The sequence below is a fragment of the Balaenoptera ricei genome, chromosome 1 (assembly GCF_028023285.1).
Source record: "Balaenoptera ricei isolate mBalRic1 chromosome 1, mBalRic1.hap2, whole genome shotgun sequence".
Lineage (NCBI taxonomy): Eukaryota > Metazoa > Chordata > Mammalia > Artiodactyla > Balaenopteridae > Balaenoptera > Balaenoptera ricei.
The window spans coordinates 167840002-167865590 of NC_082639.1; the positions used below are offsets into that span (position 1 = coordinate 167840002).

At 36.0% G+C, this 25589-nt stretch overlaps 1 protein-coding gene across 2 annotated transcripts in view; it reads left to right on the top strand.

Annotated features, from left to right (window-relative positions):
* CNST (consortin, connexin sorting protein) overlaps positions 1 to 25589 on the top strand; it is a 129843-nt gene that overhangs the window by 82565 nt on the left and 21689 nt on the right. For both annotated transcript variants that reach the window (XM_059941142.1, XM_059941134.1), the window contains exons 4-9: positions 4857 to 4887; positions 6672 to 6758; positions 7202 to 7316; positions 9350 to 9371; positions 9549 to 9645; positions 16997 to 17886. In XM_059941142.1, coding sequence (XP_059797125.1) covers positions 4857 to 4887; positions 6672 to 6758; positions 7202 to 7316; positions 9350 to 9371; positions 9549 to 9645; positions 16997 to 17886 — 1242 coding nt within the window. The remainder of the gene's footprint in view (positions 1 to 4856; positions 4888 to 6671; positions 6759 to 7201; positions 7317 to 9349; positions 9372 to 9548; positions 9646 to 16996; positions 17887 to 25589) is intronic.

Here is a 25589-nt window from a genome sequence, read left to right on the forward strand (position 1 = left end):
ACAATGCCATTATCAACCCCAAGAAATGAGACATTGGTTTAATATTATTTAACATACAGCCTATATTTGTTTCCCTCAAGTTATTCCACAAATATTCTTTATAACTAGTTTTCCCCAGATCCAGGATCCAGTGAAGGAGCACACATTGGGAAGATTCTTTAGTCTTTGGTAATCCAGAACAATTCCCTGCCTTTTGTTTTGTTTATTTGCTTGTTTGTTTATACTTTTATAACATTGACACTTCTAAAGACTCAAGAATTCTTGTAAAATGTCCCATAATTAGGATCTGCCTGATTATTTCTTCATGATTTGATTCAGGTTAAAATATATTGGCCAAGAATTCTACCTAGGTAACATTCCATACTCAGTTCTCTCTTGAACTCACTCCAATCTGGCCTTTGTGCCAACTACTCCATCAAAATTGCATTGTAAAGGCCAGGCATGACCTCCATGTTGCGTGCCCATGCGAATCTAGTGGTCAGTCCTCAGTTTTCATCTTACTGGAAGTATTAGAATCTCTGGCAAGTTGACCACATACTCTATTTTACAGCATTTTCTTTTTTTGCCTTTTAGGACCCCTCACTTTTGGCTTTTACATCTTACCTCACTGGACATACCTTCTCTGGCTCATATGTTGAGTCCTCCAAGTTTTACTAATTCTTAAACATTGAAGTGCTTCAGGATTCAATTCTGAACTACAGACTTAAACATGCAGCTTCCTGAGGCATCTCATGGGCATTTCAAACTTAAGATGCCCAAAATCAAACTTTGATTTTTTTCTCCAAAATCTTTTGCTTTCCTAGTCTTCCCCCTTTTGTTAAATGGCAACTCCATCCCTCCAGTTGCTGAGACCAAATACTTTGAAGTCATCCTTCACTTTTCCCCACATCCAAATCCAATCAACAAGTCCTGCCACTCTATTTCAAAATATATCCAGATTCTGACCTCTTCTTACCTCCTTCATTGCAACCATCTCAGTACAAGACATTATCAAATCTCACTTGGATTCTTGCAGTAAAGTAATTGTAGAAACCTCCTTGCTTTACCTTTACTTCCATTTAGGTTTTTTTCTCTCTACACAGCAGTCATTGTGATTCAGATAAAATGTTACGTCAGATCATGTTACTTCTCTGCTCAAAGCCATCCACTGACTTCTCTTCGCATTCAGAGTAAAAGCCAAAATCCTTACCATGGCCTACGAGATCCTACATGATTTGGCCCTGTTACCTCTTAGACCTTAATTCCTAAAACTCTCCTTCTTGTTCACTCCTTTCCAGGTACACTGGCCTCCTAGCAGTTCGTCAGATATACCAAGAATGTTCCTACATCAGGGTCTGTGGTACTTCCTTTCCATCCTTTCTCAGGAAGCCACTAGATAATGTACTCCATCAAAACAAGGGAGTAAACCAAGGAACAGGAAGATTGAGATATAGGAAACTGGGAATGCTACCAGGAGAGAGGTGAAGGGAATCTCTAGGTGAAGGGAGATTCTAAGATGACAGCTTTGTACCAAGAAGGAGAGAGTAACCACTTCTATTTGAGCAGATCAGAAGGGTCTGGGGAGGAACTTTTATATCATTTTCCTATTTCTGAATATTTGCGGTATCTGAATGTATTGAGGGAAGATTTAGACTCTTGGTGGACTGTTTAGAGTCGTATAAGTGATAAGTGCATGGAAAACTATTTAAAAAAAAAAGGGGGAGGAAAGAAACTCCAGGGAAAATAAAAAGTTTTCAGGAAAGGAAAAATAATGAGTTTACTACTTGGCTTAACTCATAATAAGGTAAACATTAAATGTTTATCTACCTATTACTACAATATAATAACATGGTATAGGTGAATATGTGAGAGAAGGTGTGTGTCGTATATGTTTATAGGGTTTGGATGGGGGAGGAGGAAAAGACCCAATCCTCATTTTCTAAAACTGAAAAAATCAAAGAAATAGCAAATATAAGCATAATGTTTAGAGATACAGCAAAATAAAATTATTTTAAACAGATAAGAGAAATCTAAGTGCTTGCTCCTGAAGAAAGGAGAATAGGGCAAGAAGGGTAGGGCCTTTTTTAACACACCTCACTGAACTATTTGACTCCTTAAACCATATACATGTGTAATCTTGATAAAAATAAGAGCTAAAACAAGAAATTTATAATTCAGGCATAAGGTGAGAATAGCATCTAGGTTAGGGTGGTGACAGTGTAAATCCAGAGGGGTGAATTTGAAATCTTGATGGAAGGACTTGGTGTAGATAGTAAAAAAAGGGATGAAGAGGAAATCATAGATGAATAATGCTAGGATATCCAGTTGAAAGGAATGGTAGTACCACTAACAGAAATAAGGAAGTATGGATGGGAAGAGTTAATTAGGGGACAATTATATTATTTTTAACATGATATTATATGGATGAATATATGCTAAAGGCCATTTGATATAATGACTACGATTACTTTAGATATACACTTATACTTTTAGCTCTTGGAACTCTTGAAGATTCCATTTAAAAATTATTTTTCTTGGGTTTGAGTAATCTTCCTACACTGACTTAGTTAATATGACTGCAGGTTAGCTTTAAATATGTAACTGAAGTCATAAACTTAGAAGTCTCTCATACAGAAGTAAGAAGAAAAAGATCAAGTGCTGTACTCTGTGCTCAGTGAGCTTATACTGAAACTCAGACTCAGGCAGGATATGGCTCCGCTGGGATCCTTGAAGCCACTCTGTGAGACTATGGCCGAAAAAATACACCTTCCTAATTCCCTTTCTTTTTGTTTCTGGTAGGTAAAAGAAGCCTGAAACCAGGAGAACCTTAAAATTATTACCACCCCAAAGTGATTTTCAACTTACTTCTTCACATGATTCTACTCTGCCTCTCTCACTTCTGGTCCAGAGTCAGACTCGAAAACCATTTTAAGCACTTACTGCTATGTGCTGGGCACTGTGCTAGATGCACATTCCCTCACTTAGTCCTTACAGCAGCCCTGTCTCAGAGTTGTAGGTATTATTGTCCCTATTTTACAGATAAGGAAGCTGAGTTTGAGACATGAAATGACATGTCCAGGGTCACATAGCTGGTAGTGGCAAAGCTTGGACTAGAACGCAGTCAGGTTATTCACTTTCAAACCTCACGTTTTTCTGCTCTACCAGGCTACCTCCCAGATCTAGACATATGGGGCATCAAAGAAAATCACATTTTCTTTTGCCCTGCTAGACTTGCCAGGGGTAGGTTTTTATAGGGGAAATGATCTGTATATTTATTTTTCAAGCTGGCCTTTCACCTTGGAAATGCCTTTTATTTTTGAGACCTTGGGTTTCATGACCCTGTCTTTTTTTATATATATTTAAATTTATTTATTTATTTTTGGCTGCGTTGGGTCTTCGTTGCTGCGCGCGGGCTTTCTCTAGTTGCGGCGAGCGGGGTCTAGTCTTCGTTGCGGTGCGCAGGCTTCTCATTGAGGTGGCTTCTCTTGTGGTGGAGCTCGGGCTCTAGGCGTGCGGGCTTCAGTAGCTGTGGCTTGCAGGCTCAGTTGTGGCTCGCTGGCTCTAGAGCGCAGGCTCAGTAGTTGTGGTGCACGGGCTTAGTTGCTCCGTGGCATGTGGGATCTTTCTGGACCAGGGCTCAAACTCGTGTCCCCTGCATTGGCAGTCAGATTCTTAACCAGTGCACCACCAGGGAAGTCCCCTGACCCTGTCTTTTTGGTTGCACTTATGGTACTAGAACTGTCATGGAAATCTGAAAGCTAATTGATTAACAGTTTACAAAGAGGTGATTGAGTCCATCTATATTGCTGTGTTGCTCCTGGAAGAATGTTAGATATATAGAATAAATTTTAAGCTAGGCAAATATTTCCTTTAAAACTATCCTTTTTCCACTGTGGGATTTGGGAAAAACCATTCCTTTTTATTGCTAGCTTATAGGTTTGACAAGTGCTTTATTGCTCTTTGCCTTGGCAGCTACCTGGAAAATGGAGATAGTGATCTATAAATGGAATACCTTTTTCACTAGAGACTTACTAAAAATCAGTGGAAACTGTTTGAAAGCATAAAGTACTTAATGAAATATTTTAAATATGAGAGTAGTCAATTTATGCAAGTATTTCTCAGTGAATACTTTCGGTTTTACTATTCTATTTATAAATGCTATATCTAAATAAAGACCTAAATAAAAGATCCCAAAGTTTTTAGAATCAAAGAATTTTTAAATTTAAAGGTGCTCTAGAATGAATCTGCTAAGTGATAAGCCTCAACTGGGTCCAGATCATGAGTCTCTGGACCCCACCCTCCCATCCAGTGCCCTTTATACTGTGCAGCACTTTGTATATATTCCAAACATCATTGCTCAACTATTAGCACTTGGTCTGTCCTTTTCTGAAATATCAAAAGAGAATGAAAAATCAGTGTCCCATGAGGTAGTTTGTGAAACAGAAATGAAATGAATAGGTTTTAAGATCTCATGTGACATGACATATTTCAACTTTTTAATTTACGATGAAGTCATCCTTTCACTCATGTTATACTTTTATAAGCCTCAGTAGCATTTTCCTCATTCTTTAGAGTTCTTACTTCTAAACTCTAATGAATCAGTGATGTTTGCTTTGACTTGAAATAGAGTAGGAAGAATGAGATTGTATATGGACCAAAGAATGTCTATGTTTGCTTTTCTTGAGATAAGTGACTTCAGAAATGTGTCCTGTGCCTACAGTCAGATTTTTTCTGAACTGGTGAATGTAGTTAAATAAGAGTTTTCTTAGTTCAATATCAAAGACTTTGAGAATTTCAAGGTCTTGGTTTCTTCTAAATTTGTCTTTTCATCCAAATGTTAATTTAATTTCCTCTGTTTTTTTATTTGTTTTTAACAGATAGCAGAGTCCTATTTCCAGGAGGAGGACTGTATCCTTTTCTTAATTACAAGAAGAAATTCACAGATTTCGTACAGAACTGCCCATTTTTAAAAACTGAGATTTACATACAATGAAATGTATAATCTGTTGTTTTCACTGGGTTAATTGTTGTATGCACCAATGTAACCATCTCAGAAAACAAGATGTAGGGAATTTGTCACTCCAGAAAATTCTCTAGAACCACCCAAATTTGACCTCCCATGAACAAGCCCTAATTTTACCAACATCTAAATATTTGTGTGTCGGGGGGAGGGGGGAAAGCATGTTGCCAAAAAAGAAAACAAAACCCACTGAATTTTTTTTCTTTTGAATTAAACAGAAGTACAAGTCAAGTAATATTTGTACGTTAGAGTCTGTCAAGCGTATTATACATAGTAAATCTCATAACTGTCTTATTGTAGCTATATATCAGTAAAGGGAAGATTGAGTTCTTCACTAGTAATAAACAGAATAAATGTTCTCAAGGGAGACTGCATGTTAACTTCTGTATAGGAAAGATTTATTCCCTTAGCTTTTAAATTTTCCTCATTTGAAATTGTTTTTCAAAGATGGTCCAATATATACTCTAGAAAGAATGTATCCTAAGTATCTCTATTTCCCCATTTGTGTGATTTCTTTTTCCTCCTAACCTTATGGACTTTCACCACAGATTGAGGGATAAGCAGTTATCATCCTGAATCCTATCAAGTAAACTACTAAACGAAACTTCAGACAGTGGCAGTTCATTTCTAAGTATGTAGGAAATCAAATTCTTATGGAAGGGAAGCTAGAACTACCCAAATAGTGAGTATGATGTAGTGCAGTGCAGATCAGCATCAGCATCCCTGGGAGCTTCTTAGAAATGAAAATTCATGGGCCTTAGAATCAGAGCTTCTGGGGATCAGACCCATGAATCACTATTTTAGCAAGATTTTCAAATAATTTTTATGTTCAGTAAAGCTTGAGAAACATTGATATACTTTTAAGCCATGCACAGAGGAAAATGGAATTGTCTCTGCTTCTCCCTGGCCTATTTTATGATTCCTGGCATATCTTTAAGACTGCAAATGCGAGAGAGAATTAAACCTCTGAGTGATCATGGGAAGGACAAAAAGCTAAAACAGTGAGTTTTTTTCTCGTCCTTCTTTCTGGGTCAACATTTAGAACATGGCCCAAAGGAAGGTAGACAGTTGGACAATTTATTATGACCTCATATGATGCTAAATGTGTGATACAGATGGAGAAGGCAGCAGTTTATAAGAAAATCTACCAAAAAAGTAGAAGCACATAATTATGAAAATTACTGTGGCAAGTTAATTTTTTTTTTTAAAGTATTCAGTGAGAAATAAGTAAAGGATCACAGGCAGTTGAAATCAAAAACAAACATTTGACTAGAGGGTAACATAGTTGCTTGACAGAAGGTAATTTAAGGAGAGAAAAAAAAGGGGGGGAGGGAAACACTTAGATTACAGGATTCCACATGGGTCCTATTTCTAATTAAATTATATTTAATTGACTCTCCTAGAGATATTATTAGCAAGCAGGCATTCCTTGAACATTAAAACCTTCTTTTTGTTTCTACTGTTTGCTGATAGAATAGAACCCAGGTAGCTACTGCATGATATGCTACATTAAAATTTACCTACTTCAAAACCAAGAAACCTTACTTAAGTTTTGTTTAAATTTAAAAGTATTTAGAGTCCTCTCATTTTTTGGCAAGCTTCAAATTTATCAACTGATATAGGACTTTATTCTTTAGGCTGGATTTCTATTTTCCTCAAATTTTCTATTCAGATGAGAAAGCAATGAAATTCATTCAGCTGGAACGACTGTACCATGAGCAATTGCTCGCGAATCTTTCTGCCATTCAAGAACAGTGGGGTGAGTACAGACTAACAGAATGTGGAATTATCAATAATCTAACAAGTTGCTCTCTAGAAAGTTAACATATTTGACCTAGTTTTAGGAAATAGACATTTCTAGTCAAGTTAATGTTGCAAAGAAAGTAGCATTTTTACCGCAAGTTTATGTCATTGTAAGAAAATTTTTCTCTTTGTATTTTGTTCTTCATATCAGTGCCAAGAAAAGAACACTTGCAACTGTTTGCATTTCTTCTGATCCCTTTGTATGCCCTATTGGCTAATTTAGTCTCTGGGATAATATTTACTTAGAATGAAAAGTAATCACTTAGCTATTTCTGTGTTAACTTTGGGGTTGAGAAGATACTTTTGCATGATGATTTTATCAGTGGTGCCAGTTAACTATTTTTTCCCTTCTAAACATGTTTTGTAACAGCCAGTGACTAACAAATATTTTACATTTAGAAACAAAATGGAAAACTGTACAACCACATACAGTTACATCTTTGAGGAATTCAGAAAGAGGATTTAATGGTGAGGATTTTGAACGGCTTGCTAAATTTTGTACAACACATCAAGAGTAAGTACTTCAGTATTTGTTTACAATGAGTTGGAATAGAATATTGAAGAAGCACTGTAGCATTGAATATTTGAAATACAAGATTCATTTCTTTGTTTTGTTAATGCTTTCAACTGGAGAAATTAAAGTTGATAAAATGATTAGGTTCCTTTCTCAGCTTTTATCTGTTTCTTACACTAAACTCAGCGAAAGGTCTACTTTACAAAATTCAAAGCACCTTCTAATTAGAAATTTTTAAATGTAACTTCTAATTTTGACTACTTTTTGGTTAAGAGATTAGGCCATTCAGATGGAAAAATTTGTGTTAGGACTTTTTATTATAATTGTTTTTCAATGTTTGTATGTTTGTCAATGTTTCTAGGTTAGAGTAAAAACACATTTTTAAGAGTAGTCTAATACTGGAAAGCAAATGCACTATGGTATTTAACCAAAATACTGTAGAAGGAAAACTCCATTTACCAGATAATTTTAAATTGTTTGATTTGTATCGAAGAGTTGGATTTTTAAAACTGAATATAGTAATAATAAAGCACTTAAATATATTTTTTTTAATTCATTATTTGAAGACTCAGAATTTTAAAGGTGAGGGGACATGATAGTCATTAAACTAGTGCAGATTTCTGGGATGTACAATTTTCTTGTGTTAGTCAATTTGAACCTTTAGAACAGTATTTTTATGGATTTTGCATTATAACCTAATTTCTTAGTGAGTTAAATAGGTTAACTTTTGACTTTGTAGAGGTTTTAAACAATGGAATCTTTTAAAATAGATAAAGGAGATTGTTTTCTTACTTTCAAATTTCAATATAGACACTTTTTCTGCCCTTCCCATGGAACTAATAATTTTTTAATGTGTTACAAATGTTTTAATTATTTAAAAACAAATATTTATTGAACCTAATATGAGCATGACTTTTTTTTCTTTTTTTTTTTCTCTTTTTAAATATAAGGTAACTTGCCAACACATAATTTAAAAGCTAGTCACATTGCTTCAGATCACTAGAGAATTTCTGGCTAGTGAATAGTGGATGGCATAGTAAACAAAACCCCAAGTTTTTATGCTTTAAATTTGATAATTTCCAAAAATTATACTCCTAAAATTTTTAATATAAAAAATATTTTTGAGTTATACATACATTAAAGTACCCAGCTTGATGAATTTGTACATGTACAGATACATAGTGTAACTACCAGTCTGACCAAGATACAGGACAGTCCAGCCCCTCAGAAAGCTCCCTAATTTGTGTACAAGGTCAGTACCCATCCCGCAAAGTAACTACTGTCTGGGTTCTATAACAGTGTATTTGCCTGTTCTGTAATTTAATATAAATGTAATCACACAGAGTAGATTTTTGTATCTAGCTTCTTTTGCCCATGGTTATGTTGGTGTTACATATTGTTACATGTTATGGTAACTTGCTCTGCTTTACTGCTGTGTGGATTCATTATATGACTGTGCAGCAATTTATTTATCCATTATATTATTAATAGACATTTGGTTTGTTTCCAGTTTTTGAATTGTATGAATAAAATGGCTGTGAACATTTTTGTGTATGCTTTTTGTGAATATATGCATTCTTTTATCTTGGGTATTTCCTAAAATACAGTATTTAAAGATTACTTTTGTTATCCTTTTCTATGGATAATGCATATAAAATTATCTTCCACCATAATTTTAGACTATAATGGCATAAACTAAAATTTTAATAATATCTGTGAAATGCTCTTGAAATACATTATTAGCAAAAGGTTGACATTTTCCCCCCTGAATCTCTGTATTTATAGCTTCTATGGAGGTTTTCATTAGTTATTGGCCATCTAAGGAGATTAACACATGAGATAGCTGCACTTTGAACTATGTGAACCAGTGGTAATGTTTCAGCAGTGGAAATGTTCTGTGCTAATATTAGAATCCAGAGAAGCTCTATTTTTTTTTTTTTTTTTTTACAGCCCTTTCAGTGGCATTTGTTTGGAAGCATATTGCTGCTGTAATTTTTTTTTTAATTCTTTTTTTTCTCTCTTTTTTTCTACAGTCCTCTTTTATCCAAATATAAGGTAAGAGATTTTCTTTGAAAATGTCTATAGGAAAAATGTTGTATCATGTTTGTTGTATGTACTGTTTTAGAAAATAATGAAACCTTTCTCAAATTATTTTCAGCTTTCTAATTTAATGTAACAGTTTCCTCCAAAGTTTTTTTTTTTTCTTCTTCTTCTTTTTAAAAAACTTTTTAGATGGCAGCTGTACAGAAGTCCCTGGGAAGGAAATGCTTTACGCAGTTAATAGTATCTGAAGATCCAAAGGAAAGAGGAGCTACAGCCAAAGAGCCGGGTATGTTTTTAAATTACAGGGGGATATAAGAGATATGCCTGGCTCTTGTAATAAATATTCTACAAGTGTTAATCTGAGTTGCTGTGAAGGAGTTTTTTTGCGTATACCTCTCCTACACAAATAGCAAAGTAAGATTTTTTTACATTGTGTAATTCTATTTTTAGATATCTGGTAGTAGGAATGATAAAATCTGAATTCTTATAAAAACATAAAATTATTTCATGTTTTCAGTAGGTGGTTATATGTGTCTAACAGAATATGACAAGATTGTACAAATAAGCTCTGAAATAGAATTGGTTTTAGTGTATTCAGACATCCCTTTCTGTTAAAAAAAATCAATTTTTGTACAAACTTTATCGGAAATTTTTTCTGTAAATCTAGATATTATCAAGATAAGCTCTGTATCCTTATAGTTTATCTATAGTAATTTATTCTCTTCCTTTTTTTGTTGACTAACATATGGTATACTTTAATTTGTACATATATATTTCTATAGCATTCATAGTATATTTTATAACACTGTGTCTTATGTCAAAAGTTAAAGATTTCTAGAAATTTTTTTTCTTGCAGTAGTAATGTATGTTCATTATAAAAAATATAGAAAATAAAGATAAATAAATATGTTTTAGGGCATTTATTTTTCCTTGTTTATGATTTTAGTACTAATTTATATTCCTGGGCTTTATGTTCCTGGGCCTGAGAGCCTTGATAGTAAACAGGCAGCATCAGGTCTTTTGACTTGAGTTGCCTGAAGAGGTAAGATGACGACGATGATGCCTGCAATTTCACTTGCTTTTTTCTCTTTACGTTTTTTTCCCCCAAAATCTTACTTTATCCCCTCTTCTCTTATGAGGCAAATTTGGGTCGCCTTAGGTCAATCCTACTATACTCTGTTCTTCCTGTCTCTTTTTTCCAGTCATTTTTATTTTGGAAATCAGAATACAATGAGCTTCATAAAAATCTTAGGGGACAAAGTCACAAAATAGTCACCTAGTTTGGGTGTGAATGGGTCTCTTTGCTGTGCACATTGGGAAGAAGGCTGTTATTACATGCTGATTGTTTGAGTCTGACACTGCCCAGCACTAGCTTGGCACTACTTCTAGCTTGGGCTCTACTGCGAGATAGGTGGCACAGACAGGAAACTGAGATACCACGTTTAAGCCACTTGCTTGGTGCTTTGATTCACAACTAGAACCTGGGTCTTCTGGTTTCTAATTAAATTACAGCATACTTCTGCTAAGTAAGTTGTGTGGATTTTCAAAGACTTTCACAATGAAGACATTTCATTAATAGCCATTTTAGGGGGAGGGTGTGGACTAAATTCTGGAGAAAGAAATCTTGCCAAGTCTGATAAAATAATATCTTTTAAAGAAAAATATCAAATCTCTCATAATGAGCCTACTCAGATTGGTTATTCTATGAATAAATACATAGAAATGTAAGAAAGAATATGAAAGAGAAATATGAAAATATTACTTTAAATGATTTATATTTAATATATTGTCCTTGTTTTACCCCATATTCCTTATTTCTAATGTCTTACATGTTCTACAGTGAGACTTTCCCTTTTCTTTCTCTCTAGATATCTTGGTCTTAAGCTCCTTATATAATAAGTAACTTGCTTTTTTGTGTGTGTGGTGGTTAAAGACACTGTTTCTGGAACCAAACTTGTCTGGTTTGAATCCTCTCTCCACCACTTAAAGTTGTGTGACCCTAAGGGACTTCCCTGGTGGTCCAGTGGTTAAGACTCCGCGCTCCCAATGCAGGGCGCATGGGTTCCATCCCTGGTTGGGGAACTAAGATCCTGCATGCCACACAGTGCGGCCAAAAAAAAAAAAGTTGTGTGACCATAAGCAAGTTGCCTAATTTCTCTGTCCCTCCCTTTCCTCAGCTCCAAAAGGTGGACATTAATAGTTCTTACCTCATAGGATTCTTATGAGGATTAAATTAGTAATTTCATTAAAGTTTAGAACAGTACCTGGCACAAGGTAAGAAATATATGTGCTCACTGCTCCCATTACTCTTCCTCCACCACTTCCTCCTCATGTTATCACCACCCCCTACTACTAGTATTCCATTAATGTTCTCTATGTGTTATTCATTGCTACTTTTCTAATTAATCTACCATTATTAAAGTCTTAAAGTAATTTATGGAGTATTTTATATTTTCAAAATACTTTTATGTATATTATCTCATCTTTTCTTCCTAACAACCAATTTAAGGTAAGCTAAATCATTTTAAGAAACTCAAGGAAGGTAAGTGACTTACTCCGGAACAGAACTAATTAGAACACAAAGCTAAACCCTATTTTTCTGACCCTGAAGCCCATGTGTTTTTATTAATTTATTTTTTAATTCATTTTTATTAAGTAATATTTTATATGTAAAAATAATATGAAACATACATACATTTTAACAATTGATAGAAAAATGAAGACCTGTGAACCTTGTACCCAACGAGGGACTAAACAGTCAGTTCTGTTACAGCTACCTTTGTGTTCCTCTCTATCCCATCACCTGCTTCACTCCACCTCTGAGGTAACCATTATCCTGAGTTTTCTATTTATCATTCCCTTCCCATTTTTTAATCAACTTTATTGAAGTACAATTTCCATACAATAAAATGTACCCATTTTAATTGTATAATTTGATGAGTTTTGACAACTGCATACACTCATGTAGCCACTACCCCAGTCAAGATATGGAACATATTCATCTCTCCAGAATCTTTCTCCCAGCCCTCTTACACTCAGTCCCTCCCACCTCCAGTCCCAGGCAACCCAGTGCTGTCTCTTATTATCAGTGGGTTTTCCCTGTTTTAGAATGTAATATAGGTAGAATCGCTCAGCATCCTTTTCTTTTTGAGAGTCGCCCATATTGTTGTATGTATCGTTAATTCATTTCCTTTCATTGCTGAGTAGTATTCCACTTTTTGACTGTACCACAATTTGTTTATCCATACACCTGTTGATAGATATTTGGGTTGTTTCCACGTTGGAGATATCATGAATAAAACGGTAGGAATTTTTTTTGTAGATACATGTTTTTATTTCTCTTGGGTAAAGAACTGAGGGTGGAGTCATTGGGTCATAGGGAAGGTACATGTTTAGCTTTCTAAGAAACTGTCAAATAATTCTCCAACACTGTTGTCCTATTTTATACCCCCACCAGCGATATATGAGAATTCCAATTGTTCCACATCCTTGCTGACGTTTAATGTTGTCAGTCTTTTTTTTTTTAAGTCATTTTAGTGGATATGAATGTCATTGTGGTTTTAACTTGCTTTTCCCTGATGACTGAGTGTGTACATTTTTAGTTTTGAATTAGCCTCTGTAGAAGTTGTACTAATTTATACTATTACCAACAGTTCAGACTTAATTTAGGCACATTTCTTTCCATCTGCTAAAATAGATATTAACATTGAAAATTTCTTTTTCAAGCCTGATATCACTCAGATATTTTTACCTGATGATAATTAATGAGATACTCAGAAAATATAAGAAATGTGTTAATTCATGAATGCTTTAGTCTCACATCATGTATTGTATAGGGGATTTTTCCCTAAAGAGAATTCATGGGGGAATGGGAGATGAGAGAGTAACGCAAAGGTATGTGCATTTGTAGATCAGTTAGAACTTAGGTTTAAGTCTAACTTCTCATTTTAGAACTACCTCTTTAATTTGGTATTATTAAGTATTTGTCATACACTCAGCTTTTATTCCATTTTTATTTCATCAGAGTAGAATTTTTTTTTTTAGTACATCTTAAGTCAATGCAATAGGGATTAGTAAACTTACCTCACTAGATCTTTGGGTTCAGGAGAGCCAATTAACTGAAATTCATGTTAATATTAACAGAAACATTAACAATAAGTTTTATACTATGATACATACTTGTAGAAAATTCAGAAAATATTTTTGGTTAAACATAGTGGATCAAACATTTACTTCCACTTTTTTTTTGGAACACTATTAAAATATCTGAAGGGAATCCTTAAAGGCAGAAAGCCAGAAGGACAGAACTGGCAAGGAACCAGCAGCAGATATGACATCCAGAAAATTTTGGAAGCTGGAAAGCAGATAGATGAGTGACACCTGGCTTAACATACCAGAGAAAGCCAAAAACTAAGTGTCTACAGGGAAAAGGTTGATTTCTGCTTGGGAAGGTTTGGGAATTGGAAGCACAGAGGGTACCTCTAAATTTAAGGGTTTAAGGTCGGGCTAAAACACTGTACAAGAAGCATTTAGACCTTTATATACCCCTTCTACTGAATCGGAGGCCTATTGGAAGCTAGACACAATACAGCAGTGCCTTCAAAATTGCGAGAGAGAATGATTTCTAACCTAGAAAACTTTACCCAACCAAAGTTTTAGTCAGGGGTGAAGAAGTAAAGACTTTCAGATGTGAATAATCTTAGAAAGTTTACCTTCCATGTACCTTTTCTTAGGAAATGTTCTACTAAGAGAGAATAAACAAAGAGGAAGACCTGGGATTCAGAGAAAACAAGGTTTCCAAAATAGAACCAAAATGAATTCCTAGGATCACTGGGAAAGGAAATTCCAGGATGATACCTGTGTAGCAGCCCTGGAGAGGAGTTCCAGGTCAGGGACTCAAGAAGGATATGTTTTAAAACTAATGGATTACCTGTTGGTACATATGCCGTAGTTGTACATCTGTCAGAGTTTGAAGACACATAGGTAAAGTTTTTTTTTTTTAATGAAGTAATGAGGCAGTTATCAACACCAAGGAAAACAAAGCATAAATGAGAAAGGAAGACGTATCAGAGTACATAGTGTGGGTCAGTTGTGAATAATATTTACAAAGCCATAGTAACATAAACATTTGAATATTGATTTGCCCCAGAATTGTGTTGAATTGTAATGGGAGCTAGAGGAGGAGAAAGAAAACATCATTGTTGGGGAAAGGAACCATGAGAACTAACTCTCTTCCATAGTGGGAAGTCAGTAGGTGGTCTCTAAAACTGAAAAGTCAATAAATAACAATGTAAGTCTTATCTAGAAATGGAGGGTAAATATGAGAGGAAACAGCTAAAGGAATTGAAAAGTGGCTGCACCTAAAAAGCAGGAATCAGACAGATGGGAGGGTGAGGCAGCAGACTGTTTTTCATTACCTGTAAAGACAGGGTTTAAGTTTTTCCCCAAAAGCATGATTTGATACAACAAATTATAAAATAGCATATATTATGTCTGATTTGGAGACTGAATATCTATTAAAAATATCACTTAGATTTTATATGGCTTCAAACAAACTATAGCTACTCTCCTGATCTAGTTTGAAACTCTTGCCCTTTGCATCTTAAATTACTACTTTTTTTCATATTTTATATTGTTTCTAATAGTGGAATGAAGCAACTGTTTTCAGGCCAGTGTTTTATAAGTAATACATTGTACCTATGCGTAGTCTTTATTACACACCACTTAAGTGGTATCTTGCTTCATTAGAATCAGTACTTAAAATGATTGTATTTTGTCTAAGTAACTATAGTCAGCCACGTCACTTTCTACTCATGTAATGGCATCTCAGGCTGATTCTCTAACTTTTCAGTCACTTAGAGCTATTAAATAAATAGTCTTATTTTGATTCTTTATGACTTAGTCCTATTCAATTCCAAACTTTACCATAACACTTAAATCTCATTTTATTCAAAGCTCTTCTCTGTCCACCAGCTCTGCAGGGGCTGGGAGCATGGTCTGCTCTCTGGTGAAGCTAGCTAGATTAGTGCATAGGACGGAATCCAGGCTATGGGGATGTGTGGTGGCTACGGCAGGACCGACTGAGGAGGCGCTTACTTCCAAGTTGCTCTCCTAGACATCTGTGGTCCTTTAGGTAACTGGCCCTCAGCTAGAGACAGCACACCCCGTTCCTCTGATGTGGGGCCCTCTCCGCCCTGTGTTTATGCTATTTACTCTCTGAATTCTATGGATGTGTTTTGAGGGCCGTCTTCTTAACCTTTGGGTACTGGGAACTTGTGGAGGAGAGCTTGGCCCCCTTTCCATCTGGCTGGGGCCCTCTTTGCTCTGACGTCCTGCATCTTAACAGAGAGGCAGACCAGCAAGCTCAGTGGTGAAGCAGACAACCTAATGGGAATTAAAATGTCCATGTGTTTTTTTTTGCAGTCTTCCAAACTTTGAATGATTCCTTGGGGTGGGACAAGACAAAGAATGCTGTACTCTCCCCAAAAGAGACCTATTTTTCCTTGTCCTCTCCTCATCTGATGTTCAAGTTAAGACGTTGGGGGAGGTAATACGAACTCTGATAAGCTCAGCAGTGCAGAGTTGAGGTGGCCAGCCTCCATCCCTGATTCTCTGAAACCAGAAAATGGCATTTAAGTTCTGTCTTTTCTTTGGTATGGTACGTGCTGCCATTGCCAATTGGTAATTATTAAAGTACCAATAAATGAAAAACCAGGTAGAATATAATCATCACTATATTTCATCCTTGATTTTAACCTTTGGCCCATGATTTGTATAAATTAAACAATATATGACACAAGAAAAAGTTAAAACTCCTGTGGTAGTTAGGAATGCTTAATTGACCAAAAACTGAATCATGAGCAAGCTTCCCTCTTATCTACTAGTTTATGCATTCAATATATATTTTGTGAAAGTTTTTAATGGTTTAGTTTTAAAGTGAAAGAAAAGTATTTTAAATTGTTTTATTTAAAATAGAAATTGAAAGAAATATTAAAATTCCAAACCCATTTCTGCCTGGTACCAAGACTTACGCTTTATACCACTACCTTTGACTGCCTCCCTTTAAGAAGTTACAAGTAATTTTCCAACACATTAATTAAGGATGTTATTATTAAGGATATTATGCTTAAATAAATTTGAACAGAACAGACTTATGTTCCTTAGTTTAGTTTTAATAGATCAGAACCAGTATTGTTTTTCTTACACTTTAAATTATGTATTACTATGGTTCATCATGTAAAAATATTTATTTAATATACCATGTCTTAAATACACTGAAAATAATTTTTCTACACTTTAAAATATTCGTTTAAATATATACAGCCAATAAAGCTCAGAAGAATATCTTCTAAACCTTTGAAAAAATGACTTTTTCAATTATAATGAAGACTAAGTTATATATTCATATTTTAACATGTTTTTGAATAATCTCTGTTAATTTTTATATCTAAAGGATTACTTACTAAATGTTTAGGATGTTTCCTCTACCTAAAGACACTATTATCCATCAGGCAGAATTTCCATTTCAGAGGTTTAGAATATCATTGTGTCCCACATATTATTCATGTCCTTTCTCTTCCCTCCTGTACAAAGTTCTGTTTTGAATCCTAAAACAACTTGTTTTCCTTCGTTTTCAGAGAGTGAAACTTGTCTTGGCATGGAATCAGGAAAAGAAAGCCACCATAAAAAAGAGACCCGAGAGAGCAGTCCCTGCTGTAATCAGATGGACAGGCAGGCAGATCCCCTGAGCCTTCCGGTAACTGCAGGGAAGGGCCACACGGAGGAGCCGCCCTGCAGCGCTGAAGCCACACTGGAGCTCCCCGCCCTGCCCTTGGAGTCGGCAGGGAGCAGGTCTGGGCTACACTCTTCAGGGAATGCTTGTGAGGATGACAGCTGCTTGCAGCTGACTCCGTCAGAGGCCAGCCAAGATGTGGCCGAAATAGAGGGCATTGCTAAGGATCCTAAGGTTTCCAGCGAGTCAGTGATAGAGCCACTGATTTTACCAGGCTCTGACCATATACCTCCTGCGTTGATTTCTGAGGGTAAATACTCACAGACGCAAAGAAAAGAACTCCAGTTGCTACTTCAGGATGCTTCTGAGGCGTTGCCCACAGACCAACTTGAGAACAATGAATTCAATGAGCTGCAGCAACCTGATCTCACAGACAGTGATGGAAAATCACCACAGGGGCAGACTGACTCAGAGGGCTCTGAGAGTGTACTTTGCGAAAATAATCAAGTATCTGATTTAAGTACAGTGCTTCCAGAGGTGTATATGGCCCCAGAGGAACAGGGAGATAAACACGAACAAGTCAGTAAGGAAACAGAAGACTATTTGAACAGCCTTTTAGAAGGATGCTTAAAAGATCCTGAAGATTCCCTTTCATATGAAGATAACCAAGAGGAAGACCCTGATCTTCAAGATCTTTCTCCTGAAGAAGAATCTTATAGTCTACAGGAGAACCTGCCTTCTGATGAAAGCTGTCTTTCTCTCGATGATCTTGCAAAAAGGATAGAGATTGCAGAGGTAAATTTGAGATTTAATATAAATATGATTTAATATAAAATACGATTAAAAAGATGAAATTTGAAAGCACATATATGCTAAATATTGCCTTGTTTTTGTAAATTTTCCCTGGCCTCAAACATGAGGGGGAAATTTAGTTAACATAAATTTTTAATCATTATGTATTATCATGATGTTTATACCTCAAAAATTATATTGCATGCCTCCAGTATAGTAAGCATTATGTACCTCATTTTTCATATTCTTATGATTTTTATTTGGCAGTCCTGGGAATTATTAACAAGATAAGATTAGTTACATTCTTGTAAGGAAATCTTATTTTTCTTCTCATGCATCTAGAAGATAAAATATATACTCACTGTTTCTTCTTCTTATTAATGTATTTTAAAATTCTTTCAAACAGTATAACAGAATGAAGGAAACATTTAAAAATACAATAAGAGTAGGAGATACTGAATGGATTTATAAGCTCTAGGTTTGAACAAACTTAATACTTACTACTTGACTAAGTCAAATATTACAAAGAATTCAAAGTTTTAAAGTTTCTCTAAACAGTAATTAAGCTAGTCAAAAACCAAAAAAGGGGGCAGGAGAGAATATCAAGATGACCATCCTCCTTAGTTTGATAATACAATTTTTTAAAGTTCAGGGGGGAAAAAAAAAGCCATACCAAAACTATAGCGCCTCAGGAAGGCAGCCTGACATAGTGGAAAGAGCAGAGTCTGGAGAGCCTTAGTTCAAATACTGACTCCACCAGTTACCAGCCTTATGGAGTTACTATCTAACTCTCTAATTCTGTTTACTTCTCTGAGAATTAGGATGCTAACTACTTTTCTTCTTCATCTTGTATTTTTTTCCAAGTAAGCTTTTAATTTAATTTATATCCATTGTTTTCTAATTCTGCATTATCACTGGAAAAAAAAAAACCCATCAAGTAGAAAATGGAAATGTAACAAAGACAAAATAGACAACAGAATACATATGAAAACGGAACCCTGTGAAAGCTTTCTAAGGTGATTACTGTTACATGACTAGCTTCCTTTATTGCTATTTATAGTCAACTCTCCATCAACTATGATTTTTATTCTTAATTTTTTTCTTGACAAAATTCGATAAAATAGTCATTCTTTTGTTTATTTTAACTAGATCTTTTTATTGCCATTTATAATCAATCCTCCATAAACTGACTTTTCTTCTTAATTTTTTCTTAAAATTATTTAGTAGTGCTTAATGAGTGCAGAGTTTCTGTTTGGGGTGATGAAACTTTTAGAAATAGTTTTGGTGGTGGTTATACAACATTATGAATGTAATTAATGCCCCTGAATAGTGCACCTAAAAATGGTTTAAATGACAATTTTATGTTTTTATATATATATATATATATATATATATATATATATATATATATACACACACATATTTTTAAACCATAATTTTTAAGAATAGTAAAAAAAAAATTTAAATAGAGCTAATAGTATAACACTGGACCTTCTCTTGTTTATTTTCATCAGACCTCTGGTACAGGGAATTATCAAAGCAGAAGTCACAACCATATTCAAATCTAGCTGTAATACCAAAAAGTTACCATTATCTGACTGCTTATTTTCAAGTTGAATCAAGCTGACCTTATGTATGGTCTAATTTTACTTTTTTAAGTATAAACTGTGAAGAAGGACCAGAGTACTCCTGTTGAGTCTCCCTGCCTTAAAGGGCATTTATGGTGGGGAATTACTGTTAAATTAACATCGTACTACAACTAAATGGAATAGTCCTTTCTCAAACTCGTAATGTTGGTTTTTCCTGTAGATAACACCTAGCTAGAGGTGGAAATTATATGTATGTACATTTTAAAGTTGTCTTTCCTGTGAAGTTACTTTTTATACATGAAGGTCCCCTTTCCTAAAAGTCTATTGGTCTGTTAAGTTATACTGTTTTAAAAACCCCAAAAGCTACATATGACTAACAAAACTGGTTTACTTTCCTATGATAATGCTAAACAGATTGTTTCTGAATACTTCCTTCTCTGTTCTGAAAAATATACCTTTAATAAAATCTGCCTGTGTCAGGAAAAGTTTTTAAAATTTCAAAACTGGAAATCACTATGCTTACTACTTCCTTAGTACGCTAAGAATGAAGTTTTGAGCTAAGTAAAATGTCCAGGTAATAGTGGGTTTGCTTATAAGTACAAACTTCTTGTTAATCCAAACACTGTTTATTTCGTGCTTTCAATGAAATTGTATTAGGGATATCTTCATGTGTCAGGTGCTGAGGATACAGTGAGGAATCAGATGCAGTTCTTGGCATTTGGGGACTCTGCTGCCACATTTGTCCATACTTTTGTGACTATAGGATACAGAGCATAATCTCTTAATAACTAAATAATGTTCACGAATAATATTTTTCCTGCCCTCAGGAACCACTGAGGCTTGTGAGCCTGCTTTCCTCCACATCACTGTGCTATCCTGTGAGTCCTTCTCTCCCAAATCTATTGTTTCTTCCTGTCAGTGACTCTGCCCCTTACAGATTTCCTTACTGCTTGTCACTCTTTCTACCACTGTGTTTATGGTAGAATATAATAGTACGTTCTCTCATTGCCAGTTTTCCCCTTTTTTCTTGTATCTCTGCTTTCATTTTCTTGTCACTTCTGCATTGCTCAACTCTGGCTTCAGGAGAACTTGGCCTTGATAACCATTACCAGCACGGTGGAAGTGTCTGTTGTGTTTTTTTTAAACAATTAGTTTCATCACATAAAATGAAGTATTTATATAAAATCATATAGAGAACTGAAAATATGTACACTAATTTAATTCATTAATATAGAGACATGTGGGGGACGTCCCTGGCAGTCCAGTGGTTAAAACTCTGGGCTTCCACTTCAGGGGCCATGGGTTTGATCCCTAGTCGGGGAACTAAGATCCCACATGCTGCATGGCACGGCCAAAAAAAAAAAGAGAGACATGTATAAATGAAACTTTTCTAGGTTTGGGAAGCTTTTTCAAAACCAGAGTAATTTTGCTAAGTAAAACGATAGCTTAATATCTGAAGCATTGGTGTTCTTTCTTATGTAAAAAAGGTGACATACTGTCATCTAAAGTATAACCTCTACTGTTTTAAAAAAGCATCAAAAACATTTATGCTCATTTCATAGATTTTTGTTTTTTTAATATTTTATTTATTTATTTGTTTATGGCTGGGTTGGGTCTTTGTTGCTGCGCACAGGCTTCTCTAGTTGCAGTGCGCGGGCTCCTCATTGCGGTGGCTTCTCTTGTTGCGGAGCACGGTCTCTAGGAGCGTGGGCTTCAGTAGTTGCAGCATGCAGGCTCAGTAGTTGTGGCACACGGGCTTAGTTGCTCCGCGGCATGTGGGATCTTCCCAGACCAGGGCTTGAACCCGTGTCCCCTGCATTCGCAGGCGGATTCTTAACCACTGTGCCACCAGGGAAGTCCCCATTTCATAGATTTTTAAGAAAAAAAGTTTATCACATGTGGAGTGTCAGCAAGTTAGAGAGATTCACTTATTTATCCCTTCGTTAAGTAATTTTTATATGAGTAACTTCTGTGTGAGTGCCATGATATTACAGTTGCAGTGATTAAAAATTCAGAGAAGGATGCTATATGTATGAAGCCTCAGTCTAACGGTTGTCTGATGGCAAGTGTTATCTGTTTGCTGAATTTGAGTATCCCAGTTTTTAGAAAAAGATGAAATTTTATCCCAATACCCATAATATGCTGACATTATTTTAATGTCAGAATCCAAACCCCTTTTACCCAGGAACCTAGTAATGCTAATAAATCATTGACTTGCTGTGTTCTGGAACCTGGGAGGGTTGCATTATCTTCTCTTTAAACTCTTTAGCTGTTCCTAGCATCAAAACCTTAGAGAGGAAATATGCTATACAAGTTCAAGTTGGCATTAGGATCGAACCTCATATTGCTAATAAAAGTCCACTCAGCGTACAGTAGGCTGTTTGTTACATGTGTGGGGGTGAAGGATTTGTTTTGTTTTCTAAATAAGTAACGCGTCAAGTATTGGGTAAATCTTACAAAAGGTAATCTATTCACATTGAAAATAATCATAGTATGTAATTCAGAGATCCCTTTGTGAGCAGATTTTAGCAACATGATGTGCCATATGGAAATAAACCACTCATTTTTCTTCATTTAACATATGTGTGTGTGATCTGTTTGCAGAGATGTCATATGTTCAGAAAACTATTTTAAATGCTTCAGATTCAAGTGATTTTTGTTTTTAGAAGTAATATCCTAATGTGATAGCTGGAGAAGAAGCCACTTTACTACTGCTTGGGTTTTTAAAAAGCTTTTAATCTGAAAGAGGGCAAAGTATGTTCCCTGCCCCTCTGTCTTTATTGGCAACATTTACTTAGATATCTTCAGGTCTACCTGTCTCACAAGAAACAAAATAGGGGAGGACATAACCTAGAACTTTCTGACGGGGAGAAAGATGAGAGCCCAAAATTTGGTTTTGTCTTCAGAGAAGCTGTCTAATCTAAGTGACTTCTGTGCAATATTCATCTCTGTCTCTTGGCCGAGATCAGGAAAGTTAAGTTACATTAAGACTAGCCACTGTGGGATTCCCTTACCAAGTTAAGATGGGAGTCTGGGACTAAGCAGTAGGATTTTATGCAATCATATAGTTAACTGTTCTTTGGATCTTGGACAAAGGAGAGTCTTAGAAACAGCAATCATGGTGTTCTTGAATGGCTCTTTTAAGGGGAGCAGGGGGAGTCCGGCTTCCTCACAAAAGAGGAAATACAGTCTTGCAATAACATAAGAGGGTTCATGGAAAATGTTTGACCCAGGACTTATGTAAGTGTCTAAATGAACCCCAAAGGATTATCCAGGGATTACCTATCTTTTCTTTGTGCCAGATGGTCTCGTCTTTGCCTTTCTTTTTCATCCTGCCCTCTAATTAATTAGTGCTTCTCTTATTTGTCATGTCTCTTGCACCCAGCTCCTTTTCTTTTCCATTTAAATCGTTCTTTCAATTTACATATTTACTGCCTCTTCCTGGACTTTTGCAAGATCTACTTAATAAGTTTCCCCATTCCTCGTTTCCCTCTCCAAATGGTCTTACATTAGCACTGTATAAACTTAGGGTCTCAAACTGATACCCAAAGGGGCCAGTCAGACAATAGTAGTAGATGAAATGACTTAGTTGTAGGTGATAGGGAGAATAGAATGTTCCCATGCCTTGTCTAGAAGGCTGAATAGCTTTTTGAAATACTGTAGATGAAACCAAACACACCTGAGGGTCTGGGTCTAACACACAGACTGTTAATTTAAACCTCTGCTATAAAATAATTTTTGCTTGTCAGTCTCTTCCCACGACTCCATTTGGCTCCAGGATAAAGGCTGTACTAAGTGGCTTGTTATTCAGGACAGTTGGTAATCTGGCCCACTTTACCTTTCCAACACCATCTCCTGCTGTTCCTTTGTTCTTAACCTATACTGTGGTCAGCCTGGCCTCCCTGCTGCCTTCCAGATACATCTCACATATTGTCACCTCTGATCTTTACCTTCTGTCACAGGTGATGAACTCTTTTCCACATATTATTTCTTCTCAACCCTCAAGATCTAGTTCGTGACTTTTTAGCACATAGAGTGCCAGACACAGTGCCTGCCATGGTCAGTACTCAATAAATGCTAGCTGCTGCCATTATTTCTTGATCACGGAAGTCCATAATGAGGGAGGGGCTTGAACACCATTCCTCCTAAAGTCCTGTCTACCTGTAATATTCCCTTGTTATTATAGGACACACACATGCGTGGGCGCATTGCATTGGACACTAAATTGCAGACTCCTTAAGGGCAGGGATCTTGTTGAATACCTTCTTGTATTCTCTACAGAGCCAACACAGCCACCTATACACAGTAGGCCTTCCTCCCCGCCTCCCCCTTTTTTCTTTTCTTTTCTTTTCTTTTTTTTTTTTTTTTGACCTAGTTCACTTAGAAAAATAAATTACATTTACGGACAGATTTGATTATTTTAAGGGAAATAGCTATGTTATTCAAATTAGTATAGGCTAGGTGCTGTCTTTATATAAATTGCTCATCTATATATTCATTTGCTCTTTGGCACATTTCTTGAGCACCTACTGTATTGTAGAAACTAAGGAGGCACCAGTGAACACAGATCAAGTACCTGCTCTCGTCACACTTACTCTCCAGAGGGAGAGACACATAATAAATGAGTTCACATAAAAGCAAACAGTACAGTTTCATATATTGGTAGTGGCTCTGAAGAAATCTCATCAGGGTGAAGGGGTGTAGAGAGACTGAAGTGGTGGGTAGGATGGAGGAGCAGGCTCTATTAACCAGGGTGTAGGGGAAGGCAGTGGGAAGACCAGCAGGAGGGCCAGCACATCTGGAGCACGGTGAACAGGAGAAAAACAGTAGGAAGCTCAGGTGGAGAAGGCAAGCTGGAGCTTGTTCCCGTAGGGCCTCATAGACCAGGGTAAGGAACTGGAATGAAATTTAAATGGTGGTAGAAGTTTGAAATGGATTTTGAACAGAAGATGTGACTTGATTTGTTTCCTGCCTGCTCTATGGAGACTAGCAAAATGCAGGTAGGGGCCAAAGAAAGGCAACCAATCCAGTTATTGCAATTATTCAGATGAGATATAATGAAGGACTCAGTAGTGATGGATGTGGTGAAGATATATTTTTGAAGGAAGAACTAAAAGGATTTGCTAATGGATTAGATATGGGGTATGGTGGTGAGGAGCAGTTTTGAGAGGAAGAGAATCAGGAGTTCTGTTTTAGAATCTACCTATCTAAATGATTTACTGGGGGTTAAAAAGTGGGATGGTATCCTGATATTCTTACCATTTCTTTTCCTATTTTATACTTATTAAATTGTCCCTTTAAGCAAATAAAAACTAGTTACAAAAACATGAGATAGTACCTAACCTAGAAACTTAGGTACATTATAAAACTCATATTTTTATTTTAGAAAACTTTTTTCCTTTTTATTTATTTACTTTTAACACCTTTATTAGAGTATAATTGCTTTACAATGGTGTGTTAGTTTCTGCATTATAACAAAGTGAATCAGCTATACATATACATATATCCCCATATCTCCTCCCTCTTGCGCCTCCCTCCCACCCTCCCTATCCCACCCCTCTAGGTGGTCACAAAGCACTGAGCTGATCTCCCTGTGCTATGCGGCTGCTTCCCACTAGCCATCTATTTTACATTTGGTAGTGTATATATGTCAGTGCTACTCTCTCACTTTGTCGCAGCTTACCCTTCCCTCTCCCCATGTCCTCAAGTCCATTCTCTATGTCTGCGTCTTTATTCCTGTCCTGCCCCTAGGTTCTTCAGAACCATTTTTTTTTCTTTGGATTCCATATATATGTGTTAACATACGGTATTTGTTTTTCTCTTTCTGACTTACTTCACTCTGTATGACAGTCTCTAGGTCCATCCACCTCACTACAAATAACTCAATTTCGTTCCTTCTTATGGCTGAGTAATATTCCTTTGTGTATATGTGCCACATCTTCTTTATCCATTCATCTGTCAATGAACACTTAGGTTGTTGCTTCCATGTCTTGGCTATTGTAAATAGAGCTGCAATGAACATTGTGGTACATGACTCTTTTTGAATTATGGTTTTCTCAGGGTCTATGCCCAGTAGTGGGATTGCTGGGTCATATGGTACTTCTATTTTTAGTTTTT